General features: G+C 40.1%; 1 protein-coding gene across 3 annotated transcripts in view; it reads right to left on the bottom strand.

The window, feature by feature from the left end:
• Rbks (ribokinase) overlaps positions 1-22,402 on the bottom strand; it is a 101,324-nt gene that overhangs the window by 66,100 nt on the left and 12,822 nt on the right. For all 3 annotated transcript variants that reach the window (XM_004669402.2, XM_045150091.1, XM_045150090.1), the window contains exons 2-4: positions 15,248-15,380; positions 5,046-5,109; positions 3,314-3,376 (exon numbers count right to left, since the gene is read on the bottom strand). In XM_004669402.2, the coding sequence (XP_004669459.2) occupies positions 3,314-3,376; positions 5,046-5,109; positions 15,248-15,380 (260 nt within the window). The remainder of the gene's footprint in view (positions 1-3,313; positions 3,377-5,045; positions 5,110-15,247; positions 15,381-22,402) is intronic.

The raw sequence follows: 22,402 nt of genomic DNA, 5'->3' as shown, positions 1-22,402 counted from the left end.
CCGTGCACAGACATGTGGCTAGCTCAATCATGACTCAAGTACAATTTGTCACTACTTTGCTGGGCATACTCCTGTCTTCTTTTAAAGGAGCCAATTCTATCTCTCCCTCTCTTCTGACACTGGATTTCTGTTGCCCATGGCTGGTCTGGAATTTACTCTGTAGACCAGATTGACCTTGAACTTGCTGTAATCCTTTTGTGCTTCTTGAGTGATTAGATTACAAGTATGTCCCACCATGCCCTGCATGATTTATACTTCAGTGTGTCACCATGCAACATACCAGGCAAAGTCCATCATAATAGGCATGCAGTATATAATGTTAAATGATATCTTTGAGCCAGGCATGGTGACACATTTCTTTAATTCCAGAGCTCAGGAGGCTGAGGTAGGAGGATCCCAGTGAGTTCCAGGTCAGCCTGGGCTAGAGTGAGACCCTGCCTTGAAAAAAATCTATCATAGTGTTGAAACTGTAGGTTTTGTTTCACAGGAATAGATGAAAATAATAGTAAATCATCCCTAGAATTTTATATGAGGTTTAAGATAAGAAATGAGCTGCTTTTGGCAGTACTTATTACTTACAATTTATCTTAAAGTGATAAACACAGACTTTGTCTTGTTAGAACAAGAACTTTCACCTACTGTCCTTGCATGAAATATTTGTCTTAGTATTGCAACTTTTAGAATCACTTAGGCTGAGTTTAAAGTACCTTATTATCTCTGTAAAATGACCTTGCGAAAGTGAGCATGGTAGCTTATGCTTGTAATTCCAGCGTTTGGAAGGCTGAGGCTGGAGGATTTCTGTCCAGTCTGGTCTACTTAGAAAGTTCAAGGCCAGCCTAGGCTACAGAGCAAGACTCTGTCTCAAAAAAAATGAAAGAGGGCTGGAGAGATGGCTTAGTGGTTAAGTGCTTGCTGTGAAGCCTAAGGACCCGGGTTCGAGGCTCGATTCCCCAGGACCAATGTTAGCCAGATGCACAAGGGGGCGCACGTGTCTGGAGTTTGTTTGCAGTGGCTGGAGGCCCTGGTGTGCCCATTCTCTCTCTCTCTCTGCCTCTTTCTCTGTCTGCCGCTCTCAAATAAATAAATAAAAATGAACAAAAAAAATTTTTTTAATGAAAGAGCTAGGCATGGTGCTCCTACCTATAACCTCTAGCATTCAGGAGGCTGACATAGGAGTGCTGAGTGCAAAGCTAGCATAGGCTACAGAGTGAGTTCCAGATCAGCTTAGGGTATAGTGAAATCCTGCTTCAAAACAAACAAACAAACAAACAAACAAACAAACAAACAAACAAACAGAAAAGGAAAAAAAGTACACTATATTTATACTGTAACCATATCCATAGTTTGTTACCTATGGTCAGTATATTAATTGAAAATTAGTAAATATTATTAAGCAAAACCAGATAGAAAATTCCAGAAATGAAAAATTAGTTAAGTTTTTAAGCCAGGCATGTCTTTAATCCCAGCACTTGGGAGGCAGAGGTAGGAGGATCACCGAGAGTTCAAGGGCCCCCTGAGACTACATAGTGAGTTCCAGGTCCGCCTGAGCTACAGTGAAACCCTACCTTGAAAAAAATTAGTTAGGTTTTAAATTGCATGCCATTCTGGGCAGCATGAGGAAATCTTGTGACATCCCACTCCATCCTACCTGGTAGGTGAATCATCTCTTTGTCTAACATATCTATGTGTATGCTCCTTGTGTGAACACAGCCCACCAGGCAGCCACTTATGGCCATCTCGACTATCAGACTGACTGCTGAAATACTGCAGTTGCTGTGTTTAAGTAACCCCTCCATAGTAGTCTAATGCTACATCAAAATCCAGTTGTCGTGTCATCTCGCAGAAGGATGAGTATAGTACAATAGCATTCTGTGAGACAGGAAGAGACTACATTGATGTAGCTTTTATTACAGTCAGTTATAACCATCCCATTTTATTATTAGTTATTGTTGTCAATCTCTTACTGTTCCTAATTTATAAATTAAACTTTATTATAGGCATATAGATATAGGATAAAACAGTATATATGGAGGACTCAGTACTACCTGAGTGTCTGGCATAGGTTGGTAGGTCTTAAAATGTATTCCCCAATTGATAAGGGGAATCACTGTATAAATAAAAGGCACACACTGATAAATCCTCATGTAACACAACACATGCTAACTGCTTATTGTACTAGGTTCTGCCCTTTTGCCCCACAAAATGCCTCATCTTTCTAACTATTTATCCTGATTACAAACAAACAAACAAACAAACAAGCAACTGAGCTGTGTGTGGTGAAGCATGCCTTTAATGCTACCACTCAGGGAGGCTAAGGTAGGAGGATCGCTGTGAATCCATGGGGCATTCTGTACTGTAGTGAGTTCCAGATCAGCCTGGGCTAGAGTGAGAGCCTACCTTGAAAAAACAAACAAACAAACAAACAAAAAACATATATATATATATGTATATATATATATATATATATATATATATATATATTTTACATAAAGCAGTTGGAAGAAAATTTGAAAATCTAACTTGAAGGGAGTTACTTTTTTTTAGTTCTTCAAGGTAGGGTCTCATTCTGGCTCAGGCTTACTTGGAATTCACTCTGTAGTTTCAGGGTGGCCTTGATCTCCTACCTATGCCTCCCCAGTGCTGGGATTAAAAGTGCATGCCACCATGCCCAGCTGGAGTTAGTCTCTTTTTTCTTTTTTTAAAATTTTTATTAGCATTTTCCATGATTATAAAAAAGTATCCCATGTTAATTCCCCCCCACACACACTTTCTCCTTTGTGGAGTTAGTTTTTTTTTTAAAAGATACAAATTCTTTAACTATGTAGAGCCTTGTGGCAGACTTCATTGTATATAGAGACTTTTGAAGTTTCATTGCTAAATTGAACATGAACAATAACTTAGAAGTAATTAGGGCTGCTGTTTGCTCAGTGAATACTCTATAAATGTGATCAATCAAGCTTTCTTTTGCACTTATTTACATGATTTCCTTGGTGTCATGGAAATGACAGGTGAGTACCTGACTGTTTTTAGAGATATACATCAATCTCAAGTTCCCATAAAGATAAAAGGGACATTACAGGATTTATTATTTGGAAGCGACCATCATGCTTCATATATATTACATGGACTATTTTACAAATGCTCAAAATTAGAATAAGATAGATGTTTATATTTGGATTGGAAAAGTTATACTCTAGGTCACAGCATGGAGGGCGTGGTAAGAGATGGTAGGAACAAGGTAAAAATTTGCTTCCAACCTAGTTACGGAAAAAGAACTCTTAGGAAATGACATTCTGTGATGTGAAATGCAAACCTTCATTATTGACAATTATAGAAGCAGCTCCTGTAGCAGCTTCTTCGGTCTGATATGTAAATTCTACAAGAAAAAAGAAAATTACAATCATGTACATACAGCCTGGTATGGATAATTTATTTTAACACTTTCAGTGTGACACTAATTCTTGGAAAAACTTTTTAACCTTTAACCATCTGGAATGAGTTAAAAAATAAGTAATCAGTGCTAATTTATACCCATCACCTATATAAACAGGAAAATAGGCATCCTTACACTTAATGGCACCTTTTCTTTGCGTTAGTAGCAACCCATCAAATCAAACTGCTTCCAATGCCTAAAAATTATATACATATGCGTGTTTCTAGAACAATGTATTGTCTTCACTGAAAACAATAGGCTTGAGATTAAAAAAAAATAAAAATGAACTTGTTTGCTTTTCTTTGTCCTCATAAGCTTGCACTTCATCAAGAATGATGGTCTAAAGGCTGGGCATAGGGTCGCATGCCTTTAATCCCAGCACTTGGGAGGCAGAGGTAGGAGGATCACTGTGAATTCAAGACTAGCCTGAGAATACATAGTATGTTCAAGGGACTGAGCAAGAACCTACTTCAAAAAACAACAAAACAAAACAAAAGGATAGTGGTCTGGCATGCAAGCAGGGCGCTGATCAGACAGCCCTGGTCAGCAGCACAGAGCTCTGGACCTGAGGCAGAGACCTGCGTTCCAGGCCTGGCGATGGCTCTCACTGATGGTGTGCTCTTGGAAAGAAAAATCATAGAACCTGCTGACCTTCAGTTTTCTCTTCTGGGAAAATGTTTTCAGTCTTTATGGCTTCTCTACTGTCTCTAGCTATAACATCCAGTGACTTTTCTTAAAATATCCGTTGTGACTTCAGTATCTGCTTTCCCTGGTTATGAATTGCACGTCCATACAATCTCCGGTCGCTCACAGCTGAGGGCATGAAGGTGAAAAAACTGATGGGAGGACATTTAAGCAAGATCAGACAAACCTGTGCATAGAGGTTCTCTGACCATTACAAGAAGATCTAATGATTCCACCCAATAGTCAGTTTCCCTTTTTAAAAGTATTTTATTTCTTGGGCTGGAGAAATGGCTTAGCAATTAAGGTGCTTGCCTGCAAAGCCAAAGGATCCAGGTTTGATTCCCCAGGATCTATGTAAGCCAGATGTACAAGGTGGCACATGCATCTGGAGTTCGTTTGCAGTGGCTGGAAGCCCTGGTGCACCCAGTGCTCTCTCTCAAATAAATAAATAAAAATAAAATTATTTTATTTCTTTAAGAGAAAGAGAGATAGATAGACACAGTCAGTTTATGGGTGTGCCAGCGATTCTTGCCACTGCAAATGAACTCCAGACCCATGTGCCACTTTGTGCATCTGGCTCTACATGGGTACTGGGGTATTGAACCCAGGTCATTAGGTTTTGCAAGCATGCACATTTAACTGCTGAGCCATCTCCTCAGCCCTAATTGTTCTTATAACAAGGTCATAGAGGAACTATAAACACTCGGGTGGGTGTGATGGCACACAGCTACATCCTAGCACTTGCTGGGCTGAGACAAGAGGGTTGCCATGAGTTTGAGGCGATTGTGCTCACAGTGATTACCAATGCGAGCCAGGTGAGCAAGACCTTTTCTCAAAATAACAAGCAAACAACAAAAAGAAAGTTGTAAACACTGACTTTTAAAAGGATGAAATAAAAAAAGAAAAATGAAAACAGATGAGGTTTTACCTGTAGAAATACCATTCTGTCTGAAGTTTTCTATATAATCATTGCCAAAAGAGTCTTTGCCAACCTATACCAAGAGATGATGAACATTAGATCTTTTACACACAGTAAAATGCTACAATGCATTTTTGAGAATACTTCGCATTTTTAAAAAGGGCATATCTGCACAGTACTTTACAAACACTAATTTTCTTACAACACAAGGCTAGATTTTATTTCAGCCCAAAGGACTGTTATAAACTGTGTGACTAGTTCACTTGCATCTTCCTTAAAAACAGGAAGCATTGACAATGGTCACAAGTTCTGTAGCTTTGTTGGCACTTTTCTCTGTTCACCCATTAATGCCCACTGAGACAGAGCTGCCCACCATCAATGCTCATCATCTTTGAAGAATGTCAGTGTTCATAGGATTGGATGAGACCATCTTTATAATGACTTGTCTGGTGCTCCAAGAGCTTTCTCCTCTCCCTCTTTTTTCTACTTTTTGCTTTTTAAAAATACTCTTTATTATTTATTTAGTTAGTTATGAGAGAGAATGGGCATGCCAGGACCTCCAGCCACTGCAAACAAACCCCAGATGCACACACCACCTTGTGCATCTGGCTTATGTGGGTCCTGGGGAATCAAACCTGGGTCATTTGGTTTTGCAGGCAAGCATCTTAATGGCTAGGCTAAGCCATATCTTCAACTCTCTCTCTCTCTCTCTCTTTTTTTTTTTTTTTTTTTTTTTTGTGCAACACTAAGGACTGAACCCAGGGCCCTACATAACCTGGACAAATGCTTTACCACTGAGTTATATCTCAGGTCTAGAACTTCACCCCTTTCCCATTGGGTTTTCAGAATATGAACCAACACATCTGTTTTTTTTTTTTCTCTTAAACTGTTACAGATTGAATATCTAATATGTTACCCCAAAAGTCCCAACTTGTCTTCAGAACAAGATAGCTTGTTCTGACCCCAAACCATAATTCAGGTGCTTGTGTGAAGCCTGGCTCCTGGAGGCAGTGCATTGTTGGGGGTGGACTTATGGGTGTTATAGCCAGTTTCTCCATGCCAGTGTTTGGCATGCTGTCCTGTTCCTGCTGCCTACCTGATGTTGGCCAGGGGGTGATTTCCACCCTTTGCTCATGCCATCATTTCCCCTGCCATCATGCAGCTTCCCCTCAAGCCTGTAAGTCAAAAATAAACCTCTTTTTTCCCCACAAGCTGCTCTTGGTTGATTTCTACCAGTAATACAAACCTGACTGCAACACCAACCAAAAATACAAATTGAGAAAAGCACACATCTCCAAATGCCCTTTGTTTGCTTTTAGATTCAATTTTAAATTATTGGAAATTTATAAGGAGAAATCAAAGTAGAAACTAAAAAAAGGTTTTTCATTTGTTCCTGCCATTGAAAGCTAAGTGAATAACACAAATGGGAGTTCTTACAAATAAAGCTATTATAAGGTTGTAGTGGACTTAATAAAGACGCTTATAAAAGAATATTTGGAGGCTTCTCTGTTTTCCTGGTCACACTTTGGCCATCAAATTGACAAGAAAAATTTAAATATACGCATCTTGGCCAGGAGGCAAATGGTACATATGGGAGTCAGGAAACTTGGAATCTAATTTCAGTTCTGCCATTATCAAGCTAATTAAAATTCTTTGCATTTTGCTTCAAATTGTTCCATCTGAGCCAGGCTGGAGGGTGGAACTGGTGTGAGTTCTCTCTGGCAGGCAGGAAACCAATGGTTCTCAACACTGGCTGCACATTAATATGTTCTGGGGAATATGAAAAACCCTGATGCCCTGGGCATACTCTACATCGGTCAAACCACACTCTGCAGGTGGGACTGTCCCGGCTCCCCAGGTGGCTATACAACATCGTCTAAGCAAAAGAGCAGTGAATTGCAGGGTTAAAAGGCCGAGAGAGTCTGTAAAGCCTTCGATGTGTGGAATAGATTGAGATGAGAGCCACATTTCTGGTGGTGACTTATTGGTGAATCAGTTTACTAGGGGATGGAGAAGTGTGGCTGCAGAATTGGTAGGGCCCACTACACTGGCTAACCCTGGGGTAAAGGTGTGGTGCAGCAGGAGCACTTTCCTTTGTTTGTGTCTACTGAACCCAGGCTCAATTTGAAGTGGCTTAGGCTTGCTCCTTCCTCCCCATTCTTTTGCTTCTTTGTAAAACTAATCTTGGACAAGAATAGTTGTGCTTCTGTTTTTCAGAGTGGTCAGTAAGAAGTCCTCATTAACTTGGCATTATCACTTGACTGTTAGAACACAACGTGAGTACATGCTCATGTTCACCTCCTTGTCTTCCCTCTGAGAACTCAAGTCCATTCTTCTCTCTTCCACCTACTCAAACTGTACCTGCCAACCTTCCCTATTTTGGCTTTCAACCCTCTCATTTCCAAAACGCCTACAGCATTCCTAATCAATATCACAATTCAATGCTTTCTTAAAGTGATGCAATTCCATGCTTGTTCATTTAGGGTTCCTTAGAATTACCAAAGATTCTAGCTTAGAATCATGGATACTTCCTGAAGCCCTACACATCAGAGGGTCCACTAAAGCTCATCATCTTGAGTGCTCTATTGTTCATTTTCTTGGGCCCACCTCATTCATAAAGGGACATGACTATAAATACCGAGAGCATTCTGTTGTGGCAGCAGAGTGGTCCTAACAAAGTTTTGTTTGTAACGGCTCTCATCTTGGCTATGACAGTGTAATTCCTTCAACAGAAGGATTCTTGAAAAGCCACAGATTCTGAGGTAGGCTGTCTGTGTGGGCCTTTTCCAGCTGCCAGGAACCTGATCAACTGCAGCTTGGACAAGAGAATGTAAGCCAAGGCAATTCACAGGCTCTAAGATGTGCTTGTGGGAATCCCAGGCTCAGCTCTGCTGAATAGAGTAGAGTAGCATCATCCAATAGAACTCTCTGCCATGATGACATACTCTTCATCTGTGCTGCCCAAAACAGACACTGTACGATGAGGAATTCAATTCTTCATTTTATTTTAATACCATTTAAGCCTAATACATGTGGCTTATGACTATTGAATCTGATGATGAAGCAAGGCTCATGGAAGATGGAAGGGAGGTAAGAGCACTTCCTCCAACTAAGGCCAAATTGAAGTTCTTCCTTCATTCTGTTCCACGGGGGCATCTCTGGTGTGAAGGGACTTTTATGTGGCTTGCAAGTTAAGGAGCTTTAGCTCCATGCTAAGGAAGATAACTTTAGTCAGCACTGTAATAAATTTCTGTTCTTTGAAACGTATTGAAGAATTGTTTGTAGACTGCTTGGAATCCTCAAATGGCAGACACCATCTAGTAATTCTACCTTTCAACATACATTTGAGGTAAGTAAAATGTGGAGGACCGAGATATTTTATTCAAGGGCACACAGTGGAATATTCTGCTAAAAATTATATATATTAAAATAAGTTACCAATTTTCAGAGAAAAAATACAATTATTGGTAAGACTAAAAGTTGAGGGCTGCAGAGATGGATTAGTGGTTAAGGTGCTTGCCCGTGAAGCTAAGGATCCAATTTCAACTTCCTAGAACCCACATAAGCCAGATGCACATGGTGGCGCATGCGTCTGGAATCCTTTGCAGTGGCTAAAGGCCCTGGTGCACCCATTCTCTCTCAGAAATAAATAATAAATGAAATATTAAAAATAAGTTGAATGTCAGTTGGTTTTGTGATTTGAGATCTGTTCAGTGTCTGGGGTTAATGAGCAAACTGTTGTGACCAAGTCACAGTTGCTGCCATACAACATACACAACAGTAACTTGAAAATAGAGCCTCATATTGAGGGCTTTTTTTTTTTTTTTTTTTTTGAGTTAGGGTTTTACTCTAGTCTCAGGGTGGCCTTGAACTCCCAGTGATTCTCCTACCTCTGCTTTCCTAGTGCTGGGATTAAAAGCATGTGCCAACACACCTGACTTCATGTTGATTTTTGAACTTGTTATTTGTGATTTTATCATACAAGATACAGGAGACATAGGTTAATGTGTCATTTAGGCTTACTGATGTCTAAACCATACAGAAGTATATTCACCTTAGTAATAACTTCCTAATAACATACATACCTACAATCACCATCATCCTTAATGCTACCTGGGTTTTTGAGGGCAGCAGTAGGTTTGTGGTAATCTAATTGTTTAATTTTGACTATATCTTCCTAAATATGGTGACATAAAACATGTATTGTTTGGCTAAGGTCCTCTGTGTTTTGACTCTGGACAGCATAACCATGTGGTTTTAGCTAGTGGTCTTTCACAGAGATCAGACAAGGGCCGATTTCATTTCGTTATGCATCATCTGAAAAGACCTGGTGACTAATTTTTGATCTTTGAAAATGAAGAACCCAGATGCATAATCTATTGCTCCCATAATCATCCAGCATAGAAAATAACTTTTTGGTTAGGATGGGTTCTCATATGTTGCTTTTCAAGCTCTGAGGAAGCCCCCCCCCCCCAAGTGTTTTTCCTGTTTACAACCCATTAGGGGTTAACAATTTTGTAAAAAACAAAAATGACATAATAACAAAAACTCATGTAAATACAGAGCCTGATTGCTTACTACTGTATGCAGGGGCTACAAAGTAGCAGTGTGACAAGTCACTGCAGATGTTGCTCTGCTCCTTTCTATTTCTGCACTGTGTGCACCGGAGGCAGCCTGAAGCCTGGGAGAGCCCAGGGACTAGACTTGACATTCTACTGCCCTAACCTATGGTGTCTTCCCTCAGCCAGCCTCCTGTCTCGCCTTTCTGAAGGGAAACAGATTGTTACATTAGTAGTGAAATTGCTTCATGTTTGTAGAGAGGAAAACTAGGAATTTCTGAAGGTCCCCTAATGTGCTGATTCCTGCTTGTGCTTTATTCATCTGCCTAGAAAATAGGGCTCAAAGTGGCCTCCCTTAGGGGCAAATGTTTTCTTCCCCCTCCTCCTCTTCCTGCTCCTCTGTCTCTCTTTATTTTGAAACAAGGTCTTACTATGTATACCAGATTGGTTTCAAACTTGTGGCCATTCTCTTGCCTCAGTTTCCTGAGTGCTAGGCTTATAGGCGTGTGTCACTATAGCTACTTCCAATTTTGTTTAGAGATAACTTCTCCCTCTCAAACATTGGCTCTCAATAGGATGGAGGAGCAGAAGGAAACATTTATGCAAGTCAGGGAAGTACTAAGAGAGAAGTCCTAACAGGCTCTTTGTCTGGAAAGAAGATTTGTATTTACTACCACACTTGTTTAGATTTTTAGCAATAATCACTGGACTTTAGCCTTGGCCCATGACTAAAGTGATTACCAACTACATGATTCTGAATACCTTCAAATGTCTCATTATCCACGTGTCACTGTATAAATACTGATGTAACTCTTGCTTCGTATTTCATCACAATTATATTATTTATTTATTTATTTATTTATTTATTTTCCACACTAGCCTGAGCTGACCTGGAATTTGCTCTGTAGTCTTAAGGTGGTCTTGAACTCACAGTGATCCTCCTACCTCTGCCTCCCAAGTGCTGGGATCAAAGGAGTGCGCCACCATGCCCAGCTTTATCACTTATCTTTTTTTTTTTTAAGAAGTTTTTCCATTTTTTCTAAAATTTTTTTTTGTTCATTTTTATTTATTTGAGAGTGACAGAGAGAGAGAGAGAGAGAGAGAGAGAGAGAGAGAGAGAGAGAGAGAGAATGGGCATGCCAGGGTCTCCAGCCACTGCAAACGAACTCCAGACGCGTGTGTCCCCTTGTGCATCTGGCTGATGTGGGTCCTGGGGAACCGAGCCTCGAACCAGGGTTCTTAGGCTTCACAGGCAAGTGCTTAACCGCTAAGCCATCTCTCCAGCCCTTTATCACTTATCTTGACAAACAATTCTCTCTAGCTCAATATAAATGTTTCTGCCTGTGCCACCAAGCAATCTTACCTCATCAGAGTGTGATATCTGGTTGGTTGTAGGGCAATCATATGTAAATTAATGTGGCTAAGACAACCACAGGGAACTCTCTACCAGTTTTTCTTTTGCCTCATCTGTTCATTTTTTCTCGATTAGTGTCGTGATTTGGGTTTTGACTTGGAAGTTGTCATCTTTGAAGCTGCTGGAAAGTGAGCTTGACGAATTTGATTAACAAATACTCCAAGCTGTGTGGTGATGCACACCTGTAATCCAAGCACTTGGAATGGAGGCATGAGGTCCAGGAGTTCAAGGTCATCTCCTGTTACTTAGCCAAGTTTGAGGGTAGCCTTGGCTATGTGAGATTTTGTTTCAAAAAACCAAATTGAAAGAGAAAAACAAAAACTCTGCAATGGAAAAATATAATGATCAATGGATAATAACTTCTACTATAAAATATTGTTTTTCTTTTTAAGAAGTCTTTTTAAGAGGTACAGGCCTATGCTCATAGCACTCAGGAGACTAAGGCAGGAGAATTATGATTTGGAGGCCAGTCTATGCAATGAAGAAAGATTATAAGTCAATTAATAAAAAGGTGGGGTTGGGAGATCAAACTCAATGATAGAATACGTTTTTAGCATTTTCAAGGCCCTGTGCTCCTTTGTTCGCACCAAAAAACAAAGAAAACAAAACAAAAAGAAGGCTAAGAATTTACACATTTTGCTTAAAGTTCTTCAAGGAGCACAGGCAAAATCACCCTGGAGAGGTTTTACATGAAGCCAGTTTTCTTCTTAATTGTGTACACGCCTAGACTCAATTCTACCACGAGGCCAGCATTGCATGACATGATCATGATACCCTCTCTGTGTGGAACTTTCAGAAGTGTCCAGCTGCTAACACAAACCACCATACACAGACCAAAATAAAACAGATGCACCTTTGCTAAAACCAACTTCCTAACTGGAACATTTCCCAAATGCAGCCTTTCCCTCGCCTTTACTGATCCGCTTTCATGATCCATTTCCCAACTTCAGCTTCATCATTCACATATTTCTATCTCTCCTTTCCTTCGTTGCCTCAAAGTCAATAGACCTAAAATAAAACCAATCTCAAAATCTGGCATTGGTTGAGCTCTCAGGGGCTATCTCATCTCGACTTTAATGGCTACATGAATAGCTTCTATAAAGCTTCCAAGAGGGAAGGGTTCCCACCTCCAGGCCCAGAGAACCCCTCTTCCCAGGACAGCTATTTTGGGTGCCTAGCTACTCATAGCAGCTCTATATCCAGCTTTTCCCAGTCAGGAAGTTCTCTCATCTTCTTCCCAGTTCCTAAGTCCCCTTGGATCAGCACCATCTGAATGTTTCCCAGACCTCGGATCTAATCAAGCACAGGGGAAGTCAAGCCTGAAATGTTTCAGCAGCTCCTTCTCAGAGTCCCATAATTTCTAGAAAATGATTGATTCCTGATTAACTGAAATGCTATTTTAAATCTATCAACCAATCTTAGCAACTGAGGGGTTCCTAGTTTGAATTTTGTGTTTGATGTGATGTTTCTGACCAAACTGCTATGTGAGTATATCATGCTAACCATACTTAGAAATAAAGCTACAGTTCATTAGCAGATTAAGTGATAATTGTATAGCTTATGCACCACTTAAAGACTCCTGTGGAGAGAAAAGTGCTACATGAAGTGACTTTTTTTGTGTGAAATCTTGGTAAAATGTGCATAGTTCACAGGACCTCTAAGTTTCTCATGTTTCTCTTACTCACTATTATGCAGAGACAGTTTAGGATTCTTTCCCTCTCTCTCCCTCTCTCTCTTTTTACAAGGTAGGGTCTCTCTCTAGCTCAGGCTGACCTGGATTTCACTATGTAGTCTCAGGGTTGCCTTGAACTTAACTGCAATCCTCCTACCTCTGCTTCCTGAGTCCTAGGAACAAAGGCGTGTGCCACCTTTTGGGGGGCGTAGGTTTGAGGTAGGGTTTCACTCTAGTCCAGGCTGACCTGGAATTCGCTATGTATTCTCAGGGTGGCTTCAAACTCCTGGCAATCCTCTTACCTCTGCCTCCTGAGTGCTGGGATTAAAGGTATGTGCCACCATGCCTGGCTAGGTTTCTCTTAAAAAAAAAAACAAAAAACCCATGGGCTGGAGAGATGGCTTAGTGGTTAAGGTACTTGCCTGAGAAGCGTAAGGACCCATGCTCAACTCTCCAGATCCCTTGTAAGCCAGATACACAAGGTGACACATGCGTACAAGGTTGCACATGCGCACAAGGTAGTGCATGCATCTGGACCAGTGACCAAAAGCGCTAGCATGCCAATTCTCTCTTTCATTAAAAAAAAAATCCAACAATAAACCAGGCATCGTGGCACATTCCTTTAAACCCAGAACTTGGGAGGCAGAATTAGGAGGATCACCATGAGTTCAAGGCCATCCTGAGACTACATAGTGAATTCTAGGACTAGACTGAAACTGTACTTCAAAAAAAAAAAAACCAAAAAAAAAACCAGGTTAGAGAGATGGCTTAGTGATTAAGACACCTGCAAAGCCAAAGGACCCAGGTTCAATTTGTCAGTACTCCAGTCTCATGTAAGCCAGATGAAGGTGGCACATGCATCTGGAGTTTGTTTGCAGTGGCTGAAGGCCCTAACATGCCCATTATCTCTCTCTCTCTCTCTCTCTCTCTGCCTCTCTTTCTCTCAACATAAAGTAAATAAATAAAAAAATTAAAAATCCAATAATAAACACTCTACCTTTCTTATTATACTAGCAACATTACCACTTTCAAATGACATGAAAGATGCAAAATTTGAAATTTCATTTTGTATCCAAATTATTTCAGTAGAATGGATAGAAATGAGATGGTTGAATGGTACTATCATTTCTCTGCGTGCTTGAAAATAAAAGTAAGCCAGAGGCCAATAATATGTGCACTGAAGTCTACAGTCCTTGCCCATCTAAAGATATTGAATTAGGAGAGAATGACGTAGTGATGAGTAGATCACCAGTGACTAGACTAAGTTTCCAATAATTATGTCACGGCAGAGAAGCCTGCAGAAAACAGGATGACTCATGCTGTTGTTTAGAAGCTGAACAAGACACCCACTGAGTAGGCTCATTCACCTCACTTGCACACTCTGGTTACAAGCATATTAAATTCAGGGAATACAGCACTGTTAATTTGAAGACCGTTACTTCCCAGAGGACTCAATGAAGTAGAAACTGATATATAAAGGACAAGGAAAACAAACCACTGTTATTTAAACCTTTATAAACGAGCTTTCAAAAGAATTACAAACAGGTATTCAAATGAGAACATGCAATTGCGTGAGAATATGCATGCATGTCGCTCACAGCAGACTGTTTCACAACAACTAGAAGAGGAGACACAGCCCATGAGTCCATCAATACACTTACTGATGGATAAACAAATGGTGGTATAGCCATACCATGGGTAACATTTGGCCATGGAAAGGATATAACACCAGGTTGAAGAGCTCCAAGAACAGTATGTCAAGTGAAAGAAGCCAGAAACAAACCATCACATATTACATGGTCCATTTAAATTGAATATACAGAACAGATAAGGCCATAGAGACAGAATGAAGATGTATGGGTGCCCAGGCCCAGGGCCCAAGGCCTAGGGCAAGATATTACTTAAAAGGGAAAAAGGTTTACTTTGGAATGACAGTGTTCTACAACTGGACACAATAGTGGTTGCTCAACATTGAATTACTAAGTGCCACTGAATTATTCATTTTACTGATTTTTTTTGAGACAGAATCTTACTATGTAGCTTGGGCTGGCCTTGAACATGCAATCCTTCTGCCTCAGACTCCTTAGTAGCTGAAATCATAGGCATGTGCCATTTTTTTAAACCCTTTTTGGCATGTGCATAGTGTGTGGTGTATGCATGCGTACGTGTTGATGTGGCACCCTGTGAGCTCACTGGTGGCCAGAGGAGAGCATTGGCTATCTCCCTCTATCACTTACCCACCTGTTCTTTCTGTCCTTGCAGTGCAGTCTCTTACTTATTCTGGAGCTTTCTATTTGACAGTTCTAGCAATTCTCTGGTCTCTGCTTCCCACAGGACTGGGGTTATAGATGTGCATAGCCCACATGTTTATATGGGTTCTGGAGATTTGAACTTAGGCACTCTCAGGTCCCTCAAGCCCTCATGCTTACATAGGAAGCACACCTAACCACCGCGAAACCTCCCCAACCCCTCCTGCTCATTGTACAATGGTTCAGAGAAACATAGCAACAAGCTCCTCATCAACCCACATGTTGCCGCTGACTCTTCTCCCATGCTTTATGCTTACCTTGCACACTATGGATGTCTTTGCTCCAAGCCTAGCAGCTTGCACACACTGGTTGGCACCTTTCCCTCCAAAGCCAATAAAAAACTTATGTCCATGGATGGTTTCTCCAGTTTTTGGCAAACGAGAAGTGAGGCTATTAAAATTTAAAAAGAGAAGAAGAAAAAGCACATTGGTAACTATAATCATTTGAATTCTCTAGAAAAGATTACAGGTTGTCCAGTGGCGCTGATTAGTTTCCAGCAGAATGGAGAGCAGCAGTAGGGGAGATGGGCCTTCTCTTTAGATGCACTGTTTAGGTGGCTTTGTGTCATTACAGAGAAAGACTCTCTTTGATAGGGTTATTCTCCCCCTCCTTGACCACTGCTGTAGTTCTACTGTAGACGACGGCTGCTGGAGTCCATGTTGAGTAAGGGTTATTCAGGGGTACTTCTGTCTCATACTCCCTTTCCCAATGCTCAGGCCACACCTTTATCGCAGTAGATTCAAGAGGTGGGGTGAAGCCAAGTGTGTTTCTGTAGGGGTTTACCTGTTCAGATCTACAAGCAGCAGGAGCTATACCAAGAGTCTAGAGAGTGGTAAGTATAGGACCTAAGGTGAAGAGGGAAGCTACAATTCTGGTATTAAAACAATTCCATTTGTTTACTTGGGAGTAGGGTCAGGGTATTGAGGGGCAGAATAATATTTGATGAAGATCCATCCTGCATACCATGACATTTCACACAATGGCTCAAAAAGAAAATGTGTTCAAAACAAAAAAATAGACCTTAAGAGTACTAAGTCAAGTCTTTAATTTTTTTTTTTTTTTACTATGGAACATTACCAATCATATAAAAATAGAAAGAACAGTATATTGATCTCCCTTACCCCTACTCACCCATCATCCAGACTCAATTATCATCGCCTCCCAGCTGCTCGTGCTTAGAAGTATCTGCACCCTAATGTGATGGCCAATGAGGACAGTTCTGAGGCAAAAAGAATGTAAGGTTTGTTCTAAATGGAGACTTTTTATAAGATGTGAGGAAACAAAATCCTTGAAGGGTGGAAAGAAATAACAATGGAAGGTGTTCTGAACATAGGCGCCAGTGAAGAAGATGGGTCCATGTGGCATGAGGACTGGCTGTCTGGCCACAGAGAAGGTCAAGAAGGGCAGGTGTTACAAAAAGGTCAATTACTTAGCTTTATATGGGGAAGAAAAGTCAAGAGACAAGTCCACGATGGGAAATGGAATGAGAATCTATGCTGCTTTAGAAGCATATAGTTTGGTATTAATTTATAATCTGTGATATATCTGAAACCACCATCTTAAAAAGTATTTATTTATTTGTGTTGGGGGGGGGAGAGAGAGAGAAAGAGAGGAAGAGAATGAGTGCACTAGGGCCTCCAGCCACTGAAAATGAACTCCAGACACATGTACCACCTTGTGCATCTGGCTTACGTGAGTCTTGGGGAATTGAACCTGGGCCTTTTGGCTTTGCAGGCAAGTGCCTTACCACTAAGCCATCTCTCCAGCTCCAGCATCTTAATTAAATTATTATAGTTAACAGAACAATGAAAATTCTCACAGGTCACTAACAGCTTGTTTGTAACAGAATGACACCAACTAATGCCAAAAACATGATTGTTTCAATAAAGATCCAGTTCATACTGTGAGCTTCCTTAATGTGGCTCTAAAAGTGTCAATAGATTAGACTAAACTATTCCAATCCCTAGCACTGTACTGTCAAATATGGTTGAGATTCAAAACTCTCAATAATTTGAAAACATCCCACTCCTCCCCTTTTTAATTCTATTTTTATCTTGGATTCTACATGCATTTATAGTACTGATGAAAAAAATATACATCTAGAAGGTTCACTTCTGAAAAAGGTACTCAATCAAGAGAAAAATGGTCTTAATGTAATGTTATTATCCTGTCACTTAATTTAGCAATGACAGTGATGATGAGATTTTGATTTGCATCAGAAATCTTAAACATTTTCGGATTCTGTTATGAACAGGCAATGATGAGTAATCTGCGCGACTGAGTAACTGTGTGAATTCTTGGCTTGCTGAGGCTGCTACAAACAACACTGATCAAGAACCTTACAAAGAAAAATAACCAGCATGGCTAAAAGCTGGCCAAGTGACTTCATTAGTAAGACTCTGACTTGGAGAAATTGATGAATTCTACTAAATACTTTGACTTTTTAATAATATCAACTGTCATGAGAAATACACCACCAGGCTATTATTAGAATATATATGTACATAGGGGAAAGGTGAAGCCAGGCGTGCATGTGTGTGTGTGTATGAGTGTGTGTGTGAGTGTTTGATGTGAGAATAGATGGCTAGGATTTAAATAATTTCTAAATAAATGATATTAACTTAATCAGCTGATTAACATAGTGTATTAACTCAGGAAAAAATTCTTCACTTCCTTGGCATCTTACTATTTTCTTTGATGGAATGAATCTTTGCAAGAGCTCCCCTACTGCCCCCGTCTCTTCTATGTCTGTATAACATCCAGTGTTGTTTCAAACTGAAGATGTGAAGGTGCTGATTGTGGAAAAGCACAGTAGTAATAACGTGTACAATTGTCCAGCAATAATGATTCCACATTTTTTCTATACCTTGCCTACTATATTCTCAATTTTAGTAGGATTTTTTTTTCCTTTCATTTTTCTTTTGAGATAGGATCTCATATAGACCAGGCTCGCCCTGAACTCACTATGTAGCCAAGGCTGGCCTTGAGTGGTACAGTCTTATGGGACTATCATTGTATATGTACTCCACAGTTCACAGAAGTATCTTTTAAAAAATATTTATTTGTCTTGTAAGAGGAGAGACAGAAAGAAAGAGAGAGAGAGAGAGGGAATGGGAATTGGCTCACCAGAGCCTCTAGCCACTGCAAAAGAACTCCAGCTGCATATGCCACTTTGTGCATCTGGCTTTATGTGGGAACTGAGGAATTGAACCCGTTAGGCTTTTCAGGCAAGTGTCTTAATTGTAGAATCATCTCTATAACCAGACAGAAAAACCTTTATGCACTGCTTGACTGCATATGTTGCATATGATAGAGAAATGTATAGAAAATAGTCTTATGACAGGTACACACAGAGGAAAGTGAGGAGCAAATTTTTGTTGTACATTATTTTTATTTATTTTTTGATTTTAAGATTGTGCAGTGTCTCATATGCTAGGCAAGTGCTCAGTCACAAATCTACATACCTAGTCATGTTTTCACTTTTTATTTTGAGACAAGTTCTCATTAAATTGCTTAGGTTGGCTTTGACCTTATTCTGAGTGGAGGCTCGCCTTGAACTTGCAATCCTCTTGTCTCAGTTCCCAAGTAGCTATACCATGAAGACCTAGCCATGTTTACAGCTATTTATACACATAAGCATATACATAATGCATAGAAATTCATTACTGTATGACAGTATATACTTGTCATTACTTGAGATTCAGTTTTCCTTCCCACCTTATTTTCTAGCTACCACTTCTTTGTGGCACCAATGGGCTTTCTGTGGGTGCCAATAGACAGAGCTTCGCCCGGGTTGCTTTCTGCTCTTAAGGTCTTCTCTCTTTGCTGTGGTTCTTCAGGCCATTCTGAATGACAGACAAACAGCTGCTGAGAGTAGCAGCCAACTTGAGACCAACTAATACCTATGTACCAGATTTTCTTTCTTCTGTCTTGATTCTCCATCCCTTTCTTGTGTTTCCTCCTTTATAGTGCTGTATAGAGTGTGTATGCACAAGCCATTGTCTTCTTCTTCTTCTTCTTTTTTTTTTTTTTTTTTTTTTTTTTGAGCTAGCATCTCACTTTTAACCCAAGTCAATGTGGAATTCACTGTATCCCAGGCTGGCCTTGTACTCAAGGCAATCCTTCTACCTCAGCCTCTAGAGTGCTGGGATTAAAGGCATGCATCATCTTGCTTGGCTTTTCAGCACTGGTTTCACCTAAAATAAGGTGGTTTGCAGTATGTTTCTTTCTTTCTTTCTTTCGTTCTTTCTTTCTTTTCTTTTGATTTTTCACGGTAGAGTCTTGCTCTCTAGCCCATGCTGACCTAAAATTTACTATGTAGTCTCAAAGTGGCCTTGAACTCATGGTGATCCTCTTACTACTGCCTCCTGAGTGCTAGGATTAAGGGTGTGTGCCACCATGCCTGGCTTATTTATTTTCTTAAAAAGTAAATTTAGTTGGGTGTGGTAGTGCATGCTTTTAATGCCAGCACTTGGGAGGCAGAGGTAGGAGGATCACCATGAGTTCAAGACCACCCAGAGACAACATACTGAATTCCAGGTCAGCGTGGGCTAGAGTGAGATCCTACCTTGAAAGACAAAAAAAATAAGAAATAAAAAATAAAAATAAATAAATAAATACATAAAATTAAAAAGTAAATTTAAAGAGTAGAGGGCAACTGGAAAGTTAATTACAATTTGGTAGTAGTATTTCTGAATGAGAAGTCCTAGGTTACTTTGAGCTAGTGCTTACTCACTTTCCCCCTTATTCAGTCATGAAATTCTGTTTAAGGAAGGGCCTGCACAGAGCACCATCCCGTGGGTACAAGCTGTGTTAGTTACTTTCCTTGTTGCTGTGATCAAGCATCTGACAGAAGCAATGGGGGAAGCTGGTTTTAAACTTCTCACACTCTGAGGTACAGTTCATCATGCTGGGGAAGACATGGAGGCAGGAATGTGAGGCTGCTTGTTCATTCATACTCTGAGGCATCATAGTTCATCATGATAGGTATGGTGGTTTGAATGTGAATGTATGTCCCTCATAGTCTGAGGTATTTTTGATTAAGAGTCAGCTTCCTACTTAAGTCTCCAGCACTCTGTTGGCAGGTGGGTCACTGGGGGGTGGGAAGCAGATCGTAAGTCCAGTCCTAAGGAATGTTCAGACAGTTGGAGGTCTCACTTTGGTGGCTGGTACTTGCGGTTTGCTGCAGTTGTTTCTCCTGCTATGGATCCATGGAAGTGAGCCAGCTTTTTTCACCATTGCCAGTGCTAACCTTGGATTCTGTAAGCCTGAAATAAACCCTTTCCTCCTATAAGCTGCTTTGATCGGTATTTGTCCAGCAATGAGAAGGTAACCAGGGAAGTAGGGAGGGCATGGTGGCAGGAATGTGAGAGGCTGCTTGCTCACATCTGGGTACATCAGGAAACAGAGGACAGGGGAATTCTGGTGCTTGACTGGCTTTGTCCTTTTTCTCTTCATTCAGTCCAGAAGCCCCAGTCCATGGGATGGTGCAATGCAAATTCAAGTTCTTCTTCCCTTAGTTAATTTTCTCTGGAAACAACCACATAAACATACCCAAAGGTGTGCTTCACTAATGCCCTAGGTGCCTTTTAATCTAACCAAGTTGAAAATGAAGATTAGCCATCACAGAAGCATTACTAGGATCCCCACTAATGTAAACATGAAATTGAGGAGGGCAAATAAAGTGCTCAATGGAATGACAAGATAAAGAGCAGTACTTAGAAGATAGACAAGATTGTTACCATGTACCAAATTAAAATAATATAAGCTCCTCATTGAGGAAAGAAATTCCACCTGACTAAACCATGAATAAGATATATTGGACCTGAGAAGAAATTCATAGCTTTCAAAAATGTCACATTTTGTATTGGACAAAGGAACACAATACATGCTCACAGACAGTCCTGTAGGCCTCCCTGCCATGAGAGGGTCTATGGTTTCAGTCTGGTGTTTGAAGCAGGAGGCCTGACCCACTTACTATATTATCTTGACAGCTTTCCCCTCTTTGAACCAGCTTCTTCTCTTGCAAAACAGTTTAATAATACTTGTCAACTCCTGAAATGCCTGGGTTTCATGCTTTGAGTTAATTCACTGACAGGTGTTACCAGAACAACTTATCAATTGTTTTAACTTCTTGACATTGAGGTGGCTGTCACAGGCTCTTAGGGTTGATTTTAACCAAAGGAAGGATGACCTGGTGATCAGGGATGGCATCTTTCAACCAGAGGGATTGCATGGATACTGGCATGCACCAGAAGTCAAGAGATGTGTTGGCTTTTTGGTTTTTGCACTATCTCTTTCTTCTTCTGGTTATAAGCTTCTGACATACTGTAAGCTCCTATCATAGGAGATTGATTGTTCATTAGTTAATACCCAATTAAAATTCATTATACTAATTTATTATTCCTACTGCCTGTATTTTTCAACCATTCTGTTCTCCTAAGTATATGTGTATGTCACATTTAAAAGGTTAAGAGTAATTTCAAAATCAAGTTGTCACTTACAAAAACATGAGTGAACTTAGAGGGCATTATGTTAAGTGAAATAAAACAGGAATAGAGAGATAAATACCATTTGATGTCATTTTATTTGTGGAATCTAAAAAAGTTGAACTCACAGAAGTAGGGTAGAATAGTGGAGATATATTAAGGGGAATGGAAGATACTAGTAAATGGTTATAAAGCCATAATTAGATAAAAGGAGGAAGCACTGGTATTCTGAACATAATAAAGTGACTATGATGAAAAATAATATACTATATATTTTAAAATGAAGAGGTTTTTTTTTTTGTTTTTAGTTTTTCAAGGTAGGGTCTCACTCTAGCTGAGGCTGACCTAGAATTCACTATGTAGTCCCCAGGTGGCCTTGAACTCATGGTGACCCACCTACCTCTGCCTCCAGAGTGCTGAAATTAAAGGTGTGCGCCACCATGCCCAGCAGGAGAGGATTTTAAATGCTCTACCATAAGGAAATGAAAAAATGTTTGATGTAATAAGTGCTAATACTTTGACTAGCTAACTATAAATGGATGCATGTATTGTAACATTATATTGTACCCATCTATATATATATATATATATAATTATTTGTTAATAAAAACCTAGAAATCAGGCTGGAGAGATGGCTCAGTAGTTAAAGGCACTTGCTTGCTAAGCCTGACAGCCTGGGTTTGATTCCCCAGTACCTATGTAAAGCCAGATGCACAAAAGATGCACAAAGTGGCACATGTGTCTAGAATTTGTTTGCAGTGGCAGGAGGACCTGGAATGACCATACCTACTCTCTCTTTCTCAAATGAATAAATAAAAATAAAATAAGACAACCTAAAAATCAAAATAGTAACATCTATTTCTCTCTCTGTAAAAAGATCTTACTCTCTCAATTACAAATGTAGTCTATGTCCCTTATCCTATA

The sequence above is a fragment of the Jaculus jaculus genome, chromosome 5 (assembly GCF_020740685.1).
Source record: "Jaculus jaculus isolate mJacJac1 chromosome 5, mJacJac1.mat.Y.cur, whole genome shotgun sequence".
Taxonomy (NCBI): Eukaryota; Metazoa; Chordata; class Mammalia; order Rodentia; family Dipodidae; genus Jaculus; species Jaculus jaculus.
Note: the sequence above shows the minus strand (reverse complement) of the source record. Positions and strands in the feature narration are given on the sequence as shown.